Raw genomic sequence first — 13,729 nt, forward strand, 5'->3', positions numbered from 1 at the left:
GCCAGGTGACAGGTGTCTTGAAGACCTTACAGGGGAGGGTGGCGGGATTACTAGGTGGAGTGCTTCCGCCTTCACCCAGTGAGCATCCTTCTGCGGTTCTCCACTCCGGGTCGTCTCTATCTCCCTGGCTCCACCTCCCCACTGTGTACTCTGCTGACAGCTGGAGTACTGAACAACGCCCATCCCCGAGGCCGAGAGCTCAGGGAGGGGCTCAGGGCGCATGCGCAGTTGCTCTACGGAAGCCCACAAGGAGGGGCGGGGTGTGTGTGTGCGCGCGTGTGTGTATGTGTGCGTGTGTGTGTGCGCGCGCGCGGGCGCGCGCCCGCGAGGCGGCTCAGGTTTCTTGGGGCGGCGGCGTTGTCGTCGGGGACGCGGTGGCGTTGGCACCATGACCCCGCTGTAACGCGCAGGCTGCGCGGCGCGGGGGGAGGGGGGAAGAGGCGGACGCAACCGTGAAGTTCTCCGCCATGAACCTGAGGGGCCTCTTCCAGGACTTCAACCCTAGGTGAGGCTCTGGCGTTGGCCGCGTTTCCAGGACTACCGGAGGGTGGAGGACTTGGGCGCGAGCTGGGGCTCGGGTTCCGGGGAGGCGAGGCGGCTGAGATGCTGCAGCGCGAGGACCCTTCCTGACCCTCCTGATAGGGACCAGCGGCTCTCGGGCTAAGCTTAGGGCCTCTGCGCTTGGCTGTGTGCGCGCTCCTCCCGCGTCAACTAACAGCACCCGGCCACGGCCCAAGTCGCCCAGCTAGGAGTCCCGTCCTTCCCCACAGGAAGCCTATTGCTCTCTGCCTGCCCACCCTCCGTGGGATCCCGACTTACCCCACTCGTTCCCATCGTTTCGACTTCCAGTTTCACTTCCCATTCTCGGTGCGAAGGCCAGTCCCTTGGTCCGATGCCCCTATCCCTGACCCCAGCCAGCTCTTTCCTCCAGCCCATCAGTCCTTGAGGTTTTCCTGCAGTTTGTGCCCATCCCTTTTTTGCTCGATTTGTTGTTGAACTGATGTGTGAAACATTCTGAGATCCTTGATGTGTGTGTCAGGGTATGGCCGTATCTTACATAATGCATGGGGTGGGGGGGGAAATGAATGTGATAATATTCTACACACATGTTTCCCACCGGTCTTGGCTACGTTATTTGCAGGAAGTAGAAATTGCTGTCCTTATTTTCCAGATGGAGAACATCCAGTCGACTGTGAGGAGAAAAGTCTAGCTAAGGAATCAAGTCTATACACTTGCACTTGTGCAACTCTTCTAAAACTCCTTTCTTCCCTAGGCTGTGAGCTCTCTGGAGTAGAACCCACCTCCTCTCTTCTCCCTTTCTGGCACCTTCTGTCTATCCACCTGGTCTGCAGTACATAGTAGGCACTTTTTGAAATGCCTATGAAAACAAACTGAGCCAACAGACCTGAATTGGAGATCAGGCCATAGGAAACCAGATGATTCTCTGCCCTTCTTAGGCCCATCTATAATATAAGGAATTGGTCAAATACATCTCTTAAGGCCTCTACTCAATGGAGAGGGTATCTGTTTCTGTTATTACCAAGTAGGTAGCCGAACACTGTAAACCATTTGTGTTCTAAGTCCCATGCTAGGTACTTCAGATGCTGGGCATTCCCATCATGTGAGTAAAAAGGGGCCTGTAAATAGATGATTTCCTGAACAGTACAGTGCTGAACTGTGAGAACATATCTTGGCTGCTTGTTGGGAATGAAACAAACTCTTGGAAGAATGTGCATGTGTTAGGGGTGCAGTCTCCTTAGGGATGATGACTTGTTTATTTTTTTTTATGATCTTTAACTGTTGTACAAAGGAGTTTCAATTCGACATGCAAATTAATAAGCACTTTGATCAATGTCAGCTGGTGACATTTTAAGCTATGAGCTATTGTGATTTCCAAGGTGCTCTTATTCCTCTGAGTTCATATTCTAATGTTGTGTGCCAATCTCCTTTCCCTGTGCAGTCATTATCATTGTTGGCATTGAAGGTACTCTGGCAGAGAGGAATTTATTTAGAGTAGACACCAGAGAACTAACTATATTGCCTTTCCCTTCTGCTTGTTGGAGTTGAGCTTGGTTTGCAAGGGAACAGTTGGAGCTGGACATGCCTTGTGTGTCTTCATTGTTTGCCGAGAGTGTAATGAGAAAGATATGTAAAAGCTAAATTTGTTTTATGTCCTTGGGTAACCCACTTATCTATTTAATCTGTAGACTGAGTATAATCCCTCACTAGGCTAGTGAGACTGAATTAATGATTGACTGCAAATGATTTACAAACAGAAAGTTCCCTAACTTGTTTGCCATAGGATAGATCTAATAATCTCTCAGGCTAACAGTCATGACATAAAAATAGTACTGTACTGTTAAAACCTTTAACCATGTTTTCCTTAGCCTGTTTCCCCCCCTCCTCCCCATACTAGTATATTCTGTGCTGAACAGATTTATAAGAATTACCAACATATTTATCTGTACCTGATTTATACCTGGTTAAAATGCGTCTTCTACCTAAAATGGTTAAGGTATTTTTAACTATGTCATTTTCCTGATTCAGAGTTGCCAATGGGAGAGCAGTGGCACTTTACAGATGTTTCAAGAAGATATTGAATGAGTAATATTGGCGAGTTGGTTTTATCTGATGGTGTTTCATGTCTGGATACATCTTATTTTTGACAGTGTGCTTTTGCCTTAGAAGAGCCTTTCAGTCAGCTAGACAGAAAACTTATGGATGTCGAGGGAAATACCTTGCTGCTGCTGCCTTGTTTCTTGCCTTTAATTCTGAGACAATTCATAACCACTCTTCTACCCCAGGATCTCCAAACACACTCTTCACTTTATTGGGAATATTTCCCTTCTTTCTGAGCTAGCTTTCTGAGCTAGTTGACTCCTATTTATCATTAAGATTTCTGCTCACTAGGTTCTAATTCATGAAAGCCTTTCTGAATTACCCAACAGGTCCATTATTCCGTGTTTTTGTGCCATAGACTGCCTTTATACCACTTATTTGTGCCCTGCATTTGTCTGTTTTACTTGATTTATTCCTCTCTCCCCTACCCTTACCATGATGTAGGGCTAAGGCTATTATTATTGTAATTTGTGCATATGAGATAATAGCTGGCCCAGTAAATATTTGTGAAATGAATGAGTAAATAACTCTCCAGAGCCTAAAAGAACAATCAATGGCTGCCTTTATCTTGGAAATCACATATGTGTCACAAAGCTTGGTAGTTCCCAAGCCAGGTTGTGGCTCAAGATCTTCATTCCTAATTTCAGGTCTTGGTGAATCAGAACCTGCTGCAGTATTGCCAAGACTGTGGAAACTGCAGTGACAGAAAATGATTCACAGTGTTAACAGTTGTGTAGGGCTGCCAGCTTATCCTCTACCTATTTCCATCTGGCAATAGAACCGGTTGATTATGAACTTCTTTTCTAACTGCTTTTTAGTTATAGATGTTAAGACGTACTGACTGATATTCTGGACCCACAAAGAAGTTCTTTCTTTAATGTCTGAGGCTTCCTTAACAGCTTATGAACTCTATACATAGAATATGATTCCTGGACATTCCTGGGAGATAGGGATCTAGGAGTTGGTGGCTTTCAACAGGTACCCAGGACAATATCCCAAGATCTTAGATTTTCTTTCTTTTTTTTTTTATTGTAAAGATCATGTACAGAAGGATTACGGTTACATAAGTCAGGTAATGAGTACATTTCTTCTTCTTCTTTTTTTTTTTTTTTGTCGGTCATGGGGCTTAAATTCTGGGCTTGGGAGCTGTCCCTGCACTCTTCAGCTCAAGGCGAGTGCTCTACCGCTTGAGCCACAGTACCACTTCTGGTTTTCTAGTGATTTATTGGAGATAAGAGTCTCATGGACTTTCCTACCCAGGCTGGCTTTGAACTGCGATCCTCAAATCTCAGCCTCCTGAGTAGCTAGGATTACAGGCGTGAGCCACTGGTACCGGGACGTACATTTCTTTTTGATGAGTGTTAGCGTCCCTCATTTTCTTCCCCATTTTCTTCCTCCTTCCCCCCAAGTTGTAAAGTTCATTTACAACATAGTGTCTAGTGAGTATCACTGTTGCATTGGTTACCCTTTGTCCAGACATTTCTGTTATTTCCCTTTCCTTTCCCCAAATCAGATAAACTTATATACAAGACAAAGGGTACTGAATCAAAAACAGTGACAACAGGGCATAAATCAAAGGGAATAAAAGGTGAGGAAAAAGAAATAACTGCAAACAGTACATTATAAAAACCTCTTGTTTCCATTTCTTGGAGTTCATTTTGATAAGCTTCATTTTATATGGTCATATGAGCTATTGTAATCCTCTGCTAAGAATATCATAGGCATATTCTAGAATGAGAGAAACTCTGCAGGCTGTGTTTCTTTGTCTGGCTTGCTTCATTTAATGTAATTTTTTCCAAGTCTTTCCATTTCCTTATGAATGGGTCGATGTAATTCTTTCTGATGGAGGCATAGAATTCCATTGTGTGTATATACCACATTTTCTTGATCCATTCATCTACTGAGGGGCATCTGGGTTGGCTCCATATGTTAGCTATGGTAAATAATTCTGCAGCGAACATGGTTGTGCTGGTCGCTTTAGTGTGGTCTTGTTTCTAGTCATTTGGAGAAATGCCAAGGAGTGGCATTGCTGGGTCATATGGAAGCTCTATGATTAGTCTTTTGAGGAAACCTCCATACTGCTTTCCAGACTGGTTGAACAAGTTTACATTCACACCAACAGTGTAGTAAGTGTTCCATTTGGCCACATCCCTGCCAGCCTCTGTTATTATGAGTTTTCTTGATAATGGCCATTCTAAATGGGGTGAGGTGGAATCTTAATGTTATTTTGATTTGTATTTCTTTTATGGCTAAAGATGTTGAACATATCTTCATTTGTATATTGGCAATTGTTATTTCTCCTTCAGAGAAGAAGAAATTTAAGTCTTTAGCCCAAGATCTTGGATTTTCTACCACTCTCAAGGAATTGTTGACTTAGTAAACAACAGAGGACCAGAAGTCCTTTAGCTCCTCTAGCCAGGCAGCACTGGAAGGCTGTGAGAGCTTTCTCTCAGGTGTGCTGGACTAGGAGGAAAAGATTGAGAAATGCCTCTCTGAGGTATTCATAATGAAACTTGAGTGAGCATGGAGGACTGATGAGGTCAGTGTGTTTGAAACTTCTTTTATGTGTGTGCCAGCACCAGGGCTTGAACTCAGAGCCTCATAGTGTTATTCGGCTTGCTCACAACTGGCACTCTACTACTTGAATCACACCTCTAGTATTTGCTTTCCTCCTCCCTCCTGCTCCTCCTCCTCCTCCTCCTCCTGCTCCTCCTCCTCCTCCTCCTCCTCCTCCTCCTCCTCCTCCTCCTCTTCTTCTTCTTCTTTTTCTTCTTCTATGTTTTTTTGCTGGTTCATTGTACATAAAGTCTCTCAGACTTTTCTGCCCAGAGTAGCTTCCACTATTGGTCCTCAGATCTCAGCCTCCTGAATAGTTAGGATTATAAGTGTGAGCAATCAGTGCCTGACATTTGTCAATATGTATGTATCACCTCTTCTGAAACCATTCTGTGGATTATATAAATTATCTTCTTTTATTTGAAATCAGCAAAAATAAATGTGATTGTTGAATTTGATTGATTATAAAAGGCAGCTACCTGACCTTTGTGTTTTGTAAATTATCTTTAAAGCATCATTCATGGAACAGCTCCCAGGTTCCTACCATGTGCGAAGAGATATGCTTGGTGCTCTGAGTACAAGAATAGAAGGGATGTAGCCCCTTTTCAGTGTTCAAACCTAGTTGATGATGAATTCTTGGTCAGCATGAATGTATTGTCAGTACTGTTAATGAACTACTCATTACTGAAATGATGGCTTTTCTGTTCTGCCATGTTAAGCCACCTGTAGTTAGAAAATTATCTTGGATTTACTGGTTGATGGTTATTATTCATAGCTATGACTTAATGAGCACCTACCTTGTGCTAGACACAACATATAAACTTTGTATGCATTGTGTCTACTCTGTCTGTGTGTGTGTGTGTGTGTGTGTGTGTGTGTGTGTGTGTGTGTGTGTGTGTGTGTGTGTGTGTGTGTGTGTGTGTGTGTGTGTGTGTGTGTGTGTGTGTGTGTGTGTGTGTGTGTGTTAGTCCTGGTGGTTGACTTCAAGGCCTGGGCACTGTCCTTGCGCTTTTTCATTCCTATCTTTTGAGCCACAGCTCTACTTCAAGGTTTTTGGGTAGTTAATTAGAGATGGGAGCTTCATGGTCTTTCTTACCCAGGCTGACTTCGAATTGCAATCCTCAGATCTTAGCTTCTTGAATAGCTAGGATTACAGGCATGAGTTACTGGTGTCCAGCATCATTGTCTCTTCTTTTTACAACTACCTTACAAGTTAGATATCAGCCTCATTTTAGAGAATTTTAGAGAGCTTATGACTTCCCTAAAGTCACATAGGCAGTAAGGAACCAAGTCAGGATTTTAATTCAGGTCAGTATTTTGAAATCTGGGCTCCATCAACCTAGTCAGTGCTGCCTCTCTCATTTAGTGACAGCCTTTTCTTCCCATAGCAAGTCCAGGATGCTAGGAGACATTCTGTTCATGAATTGTAAATGATTAATAAAACAGACCTTAAATATGAGGTTGTGTATCCAAATAAGGAATGTTATTCAGAGAACTAAATTAAAAAATATTTTATAATATTCTAGTTTCCTCAAATATATATATACACAAATATCTGTATATACAAATATATGTTTGTACACATATCCACATGTATGCACACACACACACATATATATATATTAGGTTTATATAATGTTATAATATATGATATTGATGTATATACACACACACCTATTCCATTGCTCATATTCCTTGTTACTCATCTGAAATTCCCTTTAGAACCGGTTTTACAACTCATGTAAGAAAATCTGTCTCATTATATTATAATCACGTAGTATTTTGAATCAAAATACTGCCACCTGATTTGATCATGTATCTTATTCACTACACTTGGCTGGGGCTGACTTTGGGCAGTTTACAAAACTGAAATCCACTCTTGGGGAAGGTTTGGCACCATTTTGGATATTCAAAATAATAGCCTGCAGGCTCTCAAGGCAATTCTATGAGGAAGGATCCAAAGATGGTTTAAGCAATGACATAGTGGAATTCAGTTCACTGCCTCCCAAAGGGGCTACTTAAAGCAATACAAGTGTAAAACTTATGCTTTTGAAATTAGCATTCTTACTACTTTGATAGCTGCATGTGTTTCTTTTCTTGGCTGCTGTTCAAGGGCCAGGATTTTGAGGTGCTAAGTGTGTTGAATGAATAGATGTTGGGTAAAACTCAAATTGAGACATGTACTAATACAAAGTCCTTGTTTTTGGGGAAAGGCAGAAGATTTTGGAGGAGTGTTCATTTCCTAAGACTATGGGAGTTAATCTTACTTACATTGACGTTAGAGATTTCTAATTGCTTTACCTGATCCTGGTCCATATTTGTATATGCTGACTAGAATTTCAAATAAAAGCTGTGAATTGAACTCTGGAGATAGATACTTTATAACTAATAATTAATCCATCCTTTCCTGCGAACTCATAGTGAGAAAAATGATTTCTAAATGAGATTGTTACAACAGTATGACAGTTTCCTATTTCCTAATACTACCAGAACTATAATAATTAAATTGTATAATAGATTCATTATATCATTCACCCAGTGCTTTCATATACCACTTTACTGAGTGCATGAGAAATAACTAGATAAACTTTGGGGAAATAATTCACCTAAAACCACAGAGTGAGAAATGGCAGATAAGGAACTTAGAAGTGCATCTACCCACTAGTGTGGGCTCTTTCTATTCTTTCTTAAGATTGATTTGGTTTCATTTGGATTTTGTGCTTTTTAATAACTTATTTTGTACTCTTAAAAGATATCTACTAGTTATGTGCCATTAAACTTTTTTGTCTTTTCAAATTAAAGCCAGTTAAGTTTTCTGCTCAAAATTTTAAATTTGCTTAGCAACATTCTGCCCAGTGTAGGAAGTATAGTCCATTTTTAACAGTTTGTGAAAATATCAGTTTACTAGTATGCCAATTGGAGCCATTACATCAAGCCATAGATGTGTGTGTGTGTGTGTGTGTGTGTGTGTGTATCTGTGCATTTGTACAGGCTTCAGTCAAGCCAGCAGCATCCAGTAGAGAAGCCTGATGGATCTAAAGAGTCCAGCTACATTTTGCTTTTTTTTCTGGTACTGGGGCTTGAACTTAGGGACTCTTGCCCTTGCTTGGCCTTTTTGATCATGGCTAGCACTCTGCCACTTGAGCCAATGTCTCTACTTCCAGCTTTCAGATCTCAGTTGTTTTGTGCTGGTACTGGGGGCTTGAACTCAGGGCCTAGGTGCTGTTCCTGAGCTTTTTGTGCTCAAGGATAGAGCTCTAACACTTGAGCCACAGCTCTACTTCTGGATGTTTAGTGGTTAATTGGAAATGAGAATCTCATCGACTTCCTACCTGGGATGGCTTCAAACTTTGATCCTCAGATCTCAGCCACCTAAGTAGCTAGAATTACAGGCATGAGCCACTGGCAGCCAGCTTTCAGCTGCAATTTTTTGATTTGTACAAAACAAATATTAGACCTTTTATACAGAGGTAATGTTTTTGCTACATTCCCTCTGTTCTTCTCCCCATCAAATTGAGCAAAAGTAATTTTAGCCTGAGCAGAAAACTATAGGGTCTAGTTCATGTTATACTACTCACTAATAATGTACTAACATTATTGATTCATAGGTAAGTCTTTCTTAAGATATCGCTAGTTTGTTTCCTCCCAAATTTCATGTGTTGGAAACCTAATCCAAAAATTAATATGGTAGGGGGCTGGGAAGGTGGCTCAGTAGTAGATGGCTTGCCTTGCATGCATGAGGCCCTGGGTTCGATTCCTCAGCACCACATAGGCAAAAAGAAAAAAAAGCCAGAAGTGGCTCTGTGGCTCAAGTGGTAGAGCGCTAGCCTTGAGCTGAAGAGCTGAGGGACAGCATCCAGGCCCAGAGTTCAGGCCCCATGATCAGACCCCCCCTCAAATTAATAAGGTAATAGTATTTGAAAGTAGAGCCATTGAGAGACAATTACGATTAAATAGGATTATGAGAATAGAGTACTAATCATGGCATTAATGATTTTATAAGTGGTGAGATCCAAGCTAGCATACTTGCCCTATCTTCCTCTGTGTGTGTGTGTGTGTGTGTGTGTGTGTGTGTGTGTGTGTGTGTGTGTGTATAATTTTATTTTTTTGTCAGTCGTGGGGCTTGAACTCTGGGTCTGGGCGCTGTCCCTCAGCTCTTCAGCTCAAGGCTAGTTCTCCACCACTTGAGCCACAGCACCACTTCTGGTTTCTGGTGGTTTATTGGAGATAAGAGTCTCATGGACTTTCCTGCCAGGGCTGGCTTTGAACTGTGATCCTCAGATCTCAGCCTCCTGAGTAGCTAGGATTACAGGCGTGAGCCACCGGTGCCTGGCCTCTCTTCTATATTATGGTGCAGCAAGAAGGCCCGTTCTATGTTCCTGAAAGTATAAGAGAATTTTGACTAGCATCTGAAATAAGAAATCAGTTTCTCCCTTATGCTTAGGTAAGTTATCCTAAATGGAAGTTATTAGAACTGAAATTTTGTGTCAGGAGTGAAGCATTGCTGTACAAATACCTAAAAATGTGGAAGTGGCTTTGGAACTAAGTAATATCTATAGGCTAGAACAGTTTTGACTCAAATATTAGAGAAATTCTGTATTGCTGAGAATGCAGTGTTAAGGACAATTCTGCTCAATGCTCAGGAGAAGAGTAGGCAAAGTCTGTGATATCTTACACATTACCTGGACTTGACTAGAATGTTGGTAGACCTGTGAACACTAAAGACCTTTCAAAACCTGATAAGATCTCAAATGGAGCTGAGGATTTTGGAACCTGGAGTAAGAAGACCATCCCATTACAAAGTTGTTAAGAACTTGGCTGTGTTGTATCCATGGCCTAGGGGTTTATAGAATGCAGAATTTAAGAGTAATAAATGATGTTAATCTGGTGGAAGTAATTTCTTTTTGTGTCTCAGACCTGGAGCTTGAATTCAGGGCCTGGCTCCTGTCACTGAGCTTTTAAACTCAAGGCTAGTGCTTTACCACATGAGCCATAGCTCCACCTTCAGCTTCTTTGCTAGTTAATTGGACATAACAGTCTCAGGGACTTTCCTGCCCAGGCTTGCTTCACACCGTGATCCTTACATCTCAGACTTCCCAGTAGCTAGGATTATAGTACAGGCATGAGCTGCCAGCAGCCAGCTTAGTGGAAGTAATTTCTAAGCAACAAGGTATTTAGGTTATTGCATGAACATTTGTCAAAGTGAATAGAGAGAGCAAAAGGTAACTAAAAGACAATTTATAATTAAAAGTGACTAGTTAAATTTGTGAAATTCTGTGTAACAGTGTGATAGAGAATGAAAGAGCATTTTTCTGGAGAGGAAACCAAGAGCGTGGACAGATGACTGTTAGCTAAGTAGACCAGGTTCAGATTGGGTGACTTATTGAGACAATAGGAGAAAGACTTGAATGACATTTTCAAGATCATTAAGGCTTCTTTTCCCATCACAGACCCACAAGTGTAAGAGGACAGAATGGTTTTAGGAGTCAAACGTAAAGCACTGGCCACAGGCTTACTGCCTAGGACCACTTTGAATCTCTGCTCCTCCAATTCTGGCATAGTGCTCTTTGACATTCCAGCTAGGGCCCAAGCAGCCCCAAGTGTAGCTTACGCTACTTGTTAAAGCAGCATGTGGTGTCAAGGATAATTCTATAGTCAGCGCTTAATTTCTGCTTTATTGGGTTTTGGACTTATATTTAATTTACACCTTTTAAAATGGCTGTTTTATTCTTGTCTTACCACAGTATTTTGAAAATAGGTAACTTGTTTAGATTGACAGGCTTATAGGTAACTTCCTCAAGGTGAGTCATACCTTAGTTTCACCCATGTCTGACTTAGATGAAACTTTGGACATATATATATATATATATATATATATATATATATGTCCAAATTTTATTTATATATATATATATATAATTGTCAAAGTGATGTACAGAGGGGTTACAGTTGGACTTTTGAGTTGATACTGGGATAACTTAAGACTTTGGGGGGCCATTGGGATAGAATGCATGTAATTTGCATTGTGTGAGGTACATTAATTTGGGGAGGGGGTAAGAGAAGAATTCTATGATTTCAATGTATCCTCCAAATAGTCATGTGTCAGTGGTATCTGGAAGTGGAGCCCAAGGTTCTACTACTTCCTTTGGGAAGTAACCAGGATTAGAGGAGTTCATGTGGGTGGGGCACCCATGACCTTATAAGACACCATGACCTTATAAGACACACTCTGCTGTGCTATAAGTGTCTTATACGAAAAGGAAGAGAGACCCAAGCTGGCAGCTTGCCCTGTCTTCCCATGTGATGCCTTCCACCATGTTTGATACAGCAGCAAGTAGGTCCTCACCCAATGCTGAGCACACACAGATGCCCGTGCGATGCTTCTGGACCTCCCAGCCTCCAGAACTTCTGTTCTTTAGAAAATACCCAATCTGGGGTATATTGTTGTAGTGACAAGAAAGCAACAGAGACAGATATAATTGGAAAAAATCCCCCCAAATCTGGAAGTAGTGGTTAAGTCTAGAGCATCATGAGTTGAACCTCTAGTTTGTAGAGAATTAAGGAAAACCTGTACTGGGACACTCGTCTGTTTTTTGGAAAATAATTCAAAGTAGTTTAGGCTCTAACTAGACTTAAAAAAAAGTTTTCTTGCCTCTGTGTTACTCTTGCCAGTCACGCTTTGTATTTCTTACTTGTTACTGAGTCAAATAAAAAGTTAGCTATGAAATATTTTAGTTTAATTGAGATAAAATTTCTTTCCCCCCAAATTTAAAGAATAACGTGTATATGTATGTATATATATGCATTATGTACTTTAAATTTCGACTACTTTTTGAAGAAACAGTAAGTTTTCCTTAGCTGGTGTGTGTGTGTGTGTGTGTGTGTGTGTGTGTGTGTGTCTGTGTCTGTGTGTCTGTGTCTGTGTGTGTCTGTGTCTGTGTCTGTGTTTGTGTCTGTCTGTCTGTCTTTTTTTTCTTAAATTTGGTAGTACTTTGATTTGGATTTATGTACTCGTTATCTTGCCCATGTAATTGTAACTCCTCTGTACGGTATTCTCACAATAAAAAATAAATAAAAGAAAATCTAAAAAGGAAAAAAAGAAGAAGACTTTGTGTTTGCTATCTCTTAATTTTTACCCAAGGCCAGCCTTGAAAAGTGATTTTCTTACCTGTATACCTCCAGAAGCTGGGATTTTAGGGTTGTACCACCACACCTTGATTGTTCATTGAGATTGAGGGTTTGCTAAGATTTTGCCCAGGCAGGCCTGGAACTACAGTTCTCCTGATTTCTCCCTTCATTCATATATATAGAGAGAGAGAAAGAGAGAGGGTTATAATATAATGTTATATATACTTCTGCTTTTAGTTTTTTATTTCCATATTTTGACTTGCTACCTTTTCCCTAAATTTGTTAGAAACACTGTTCATTAGTTTCTTTTTGCAGTTTTGTTCAGTTTTTACTTTATTTAAACTTTTGGAATGGTTACATTTTTCTCTGACTTTTGTTTTGGCAGCAACCAAGGAGATTTGTAATATTTTATTTGTGTTGTAAATATTCTGCAATAGCATTGTATTTTAGCCTTAATCCTTATTTAAGAAGGAACCTAACATTAAGTTATAATCCTCCCAGCTCTACAATAAGTGCTTTCTAATAAGTATTAATTCTTTGCTTCTTTGCTGTCTCTAGTCTGTCTGCTTCCACTCTTTACTGAGTATAATCTATCTTGCACATATGTATATCCCTTCTTTTATTCTTTTTGTGTATGTGCTGATCCTGGAGCTTGAACTCAGGACCTGGGTGTTGTCCCTGAGCTTTTTCACTCAAGGGTAGCACTCTACCACTTGAAGTATAGCTCTGCTTCTGCCTCTTTACGGTAGTTATTTGGAAAAAAGTATCACAGGCTTTCCTGCTACTGGTGATTTCAAGCCACAGCTCTCAGATCTCAGCCTCCTGAGTAGCTAGGATTATAAGTGTGAGCCACCAGCTACCTGAGTGACCTTTGTTTTCTCCTTTTTATAGAACAGCAGTAGTCAGAAGAATTGGCCTTCCCAAATATACCATGTCTTATTTCTCGAAATATGGAGATATGTGGTAGCAGATGGAGTTAAATTTTCTAATTCTCATATAATCAGGAGACAGAAAAGGTGAGAATGTTTCAGGATGAGGAGGACTGAACTCTCCAGTGCTGACTTTGAAGATGGACGAAAGGGCTGCTAAACAATGTGGCAGCCTATCTAAGCTAGAAAAGGCATGAAAACATTCTTTCAAAGCATTCAGAAGGAATGCAGAAGCCTTGTTGACACCTTCAAGTTAGCTGAGTGAGATACATACTGAACATCTGACCTCCTGAGCTAAGAAATTTGGGCCATTGGCTTTTCTGGTAGTTTTGTATGGCAGCATACAGGAAATAAACACTAGGGCCATGCAACCCATTTATGTTCTTCTAACTCTAGTAAATAAGTCACAAATTCCACTTCATATCATTATTTGTCCTCTTCCAGGATCCTCTTGTTTCCTTTTTGTTTCTTTTTTCTTTTCATGTAGTAGACTTAAA

The 13,729-nt window shown here is 41.0% G+C and overlaps 1 protein-coding gene across 2 annotated transcripts in view; it reads left to right on the forward strand.

Annotated features, from left to right (window-relative positions):
• The first annotated feature begins 306 nt into the window (after positions 1-306).
• Positions 307-13,729, forward strand: part of Tmem185a (transmembrane protein 185A) — a 36,030-nt gene continuing 22,607 nt past the window's right edge. Inside the window, exon 1 of one of the 2 annotated variants that reach the window (XM_042680417.1) lies at positions 307-505. In XM_042680417.1, coding sequence (XP_042536351.1) covers positions 468-505 — 38 coding nt within the window. In that variant the 5' untranslated portion in view covers positions 307-467. The remainder of the gene's footprint in view (positions 506-13,729) is intronic. The other variant, XM_042680418.1, reaches the window with a different exon arrangement.

Source organism: Dipodomys spectabilis, unplaced genomic scaffold, assembly GCF_019054845.1.
Source record: "Dipodomys spectabilis isolate Male_0828 unplaced genomic scaffold, ASM1905484v1 ptg000060l, whole genome shotgun sequence".
NCBI lineage: Eukaryota > Metazoa > Chordata > Mammalia > Rodentia > Heteromyidae > Dipodomys > Dipodomys spectabilis.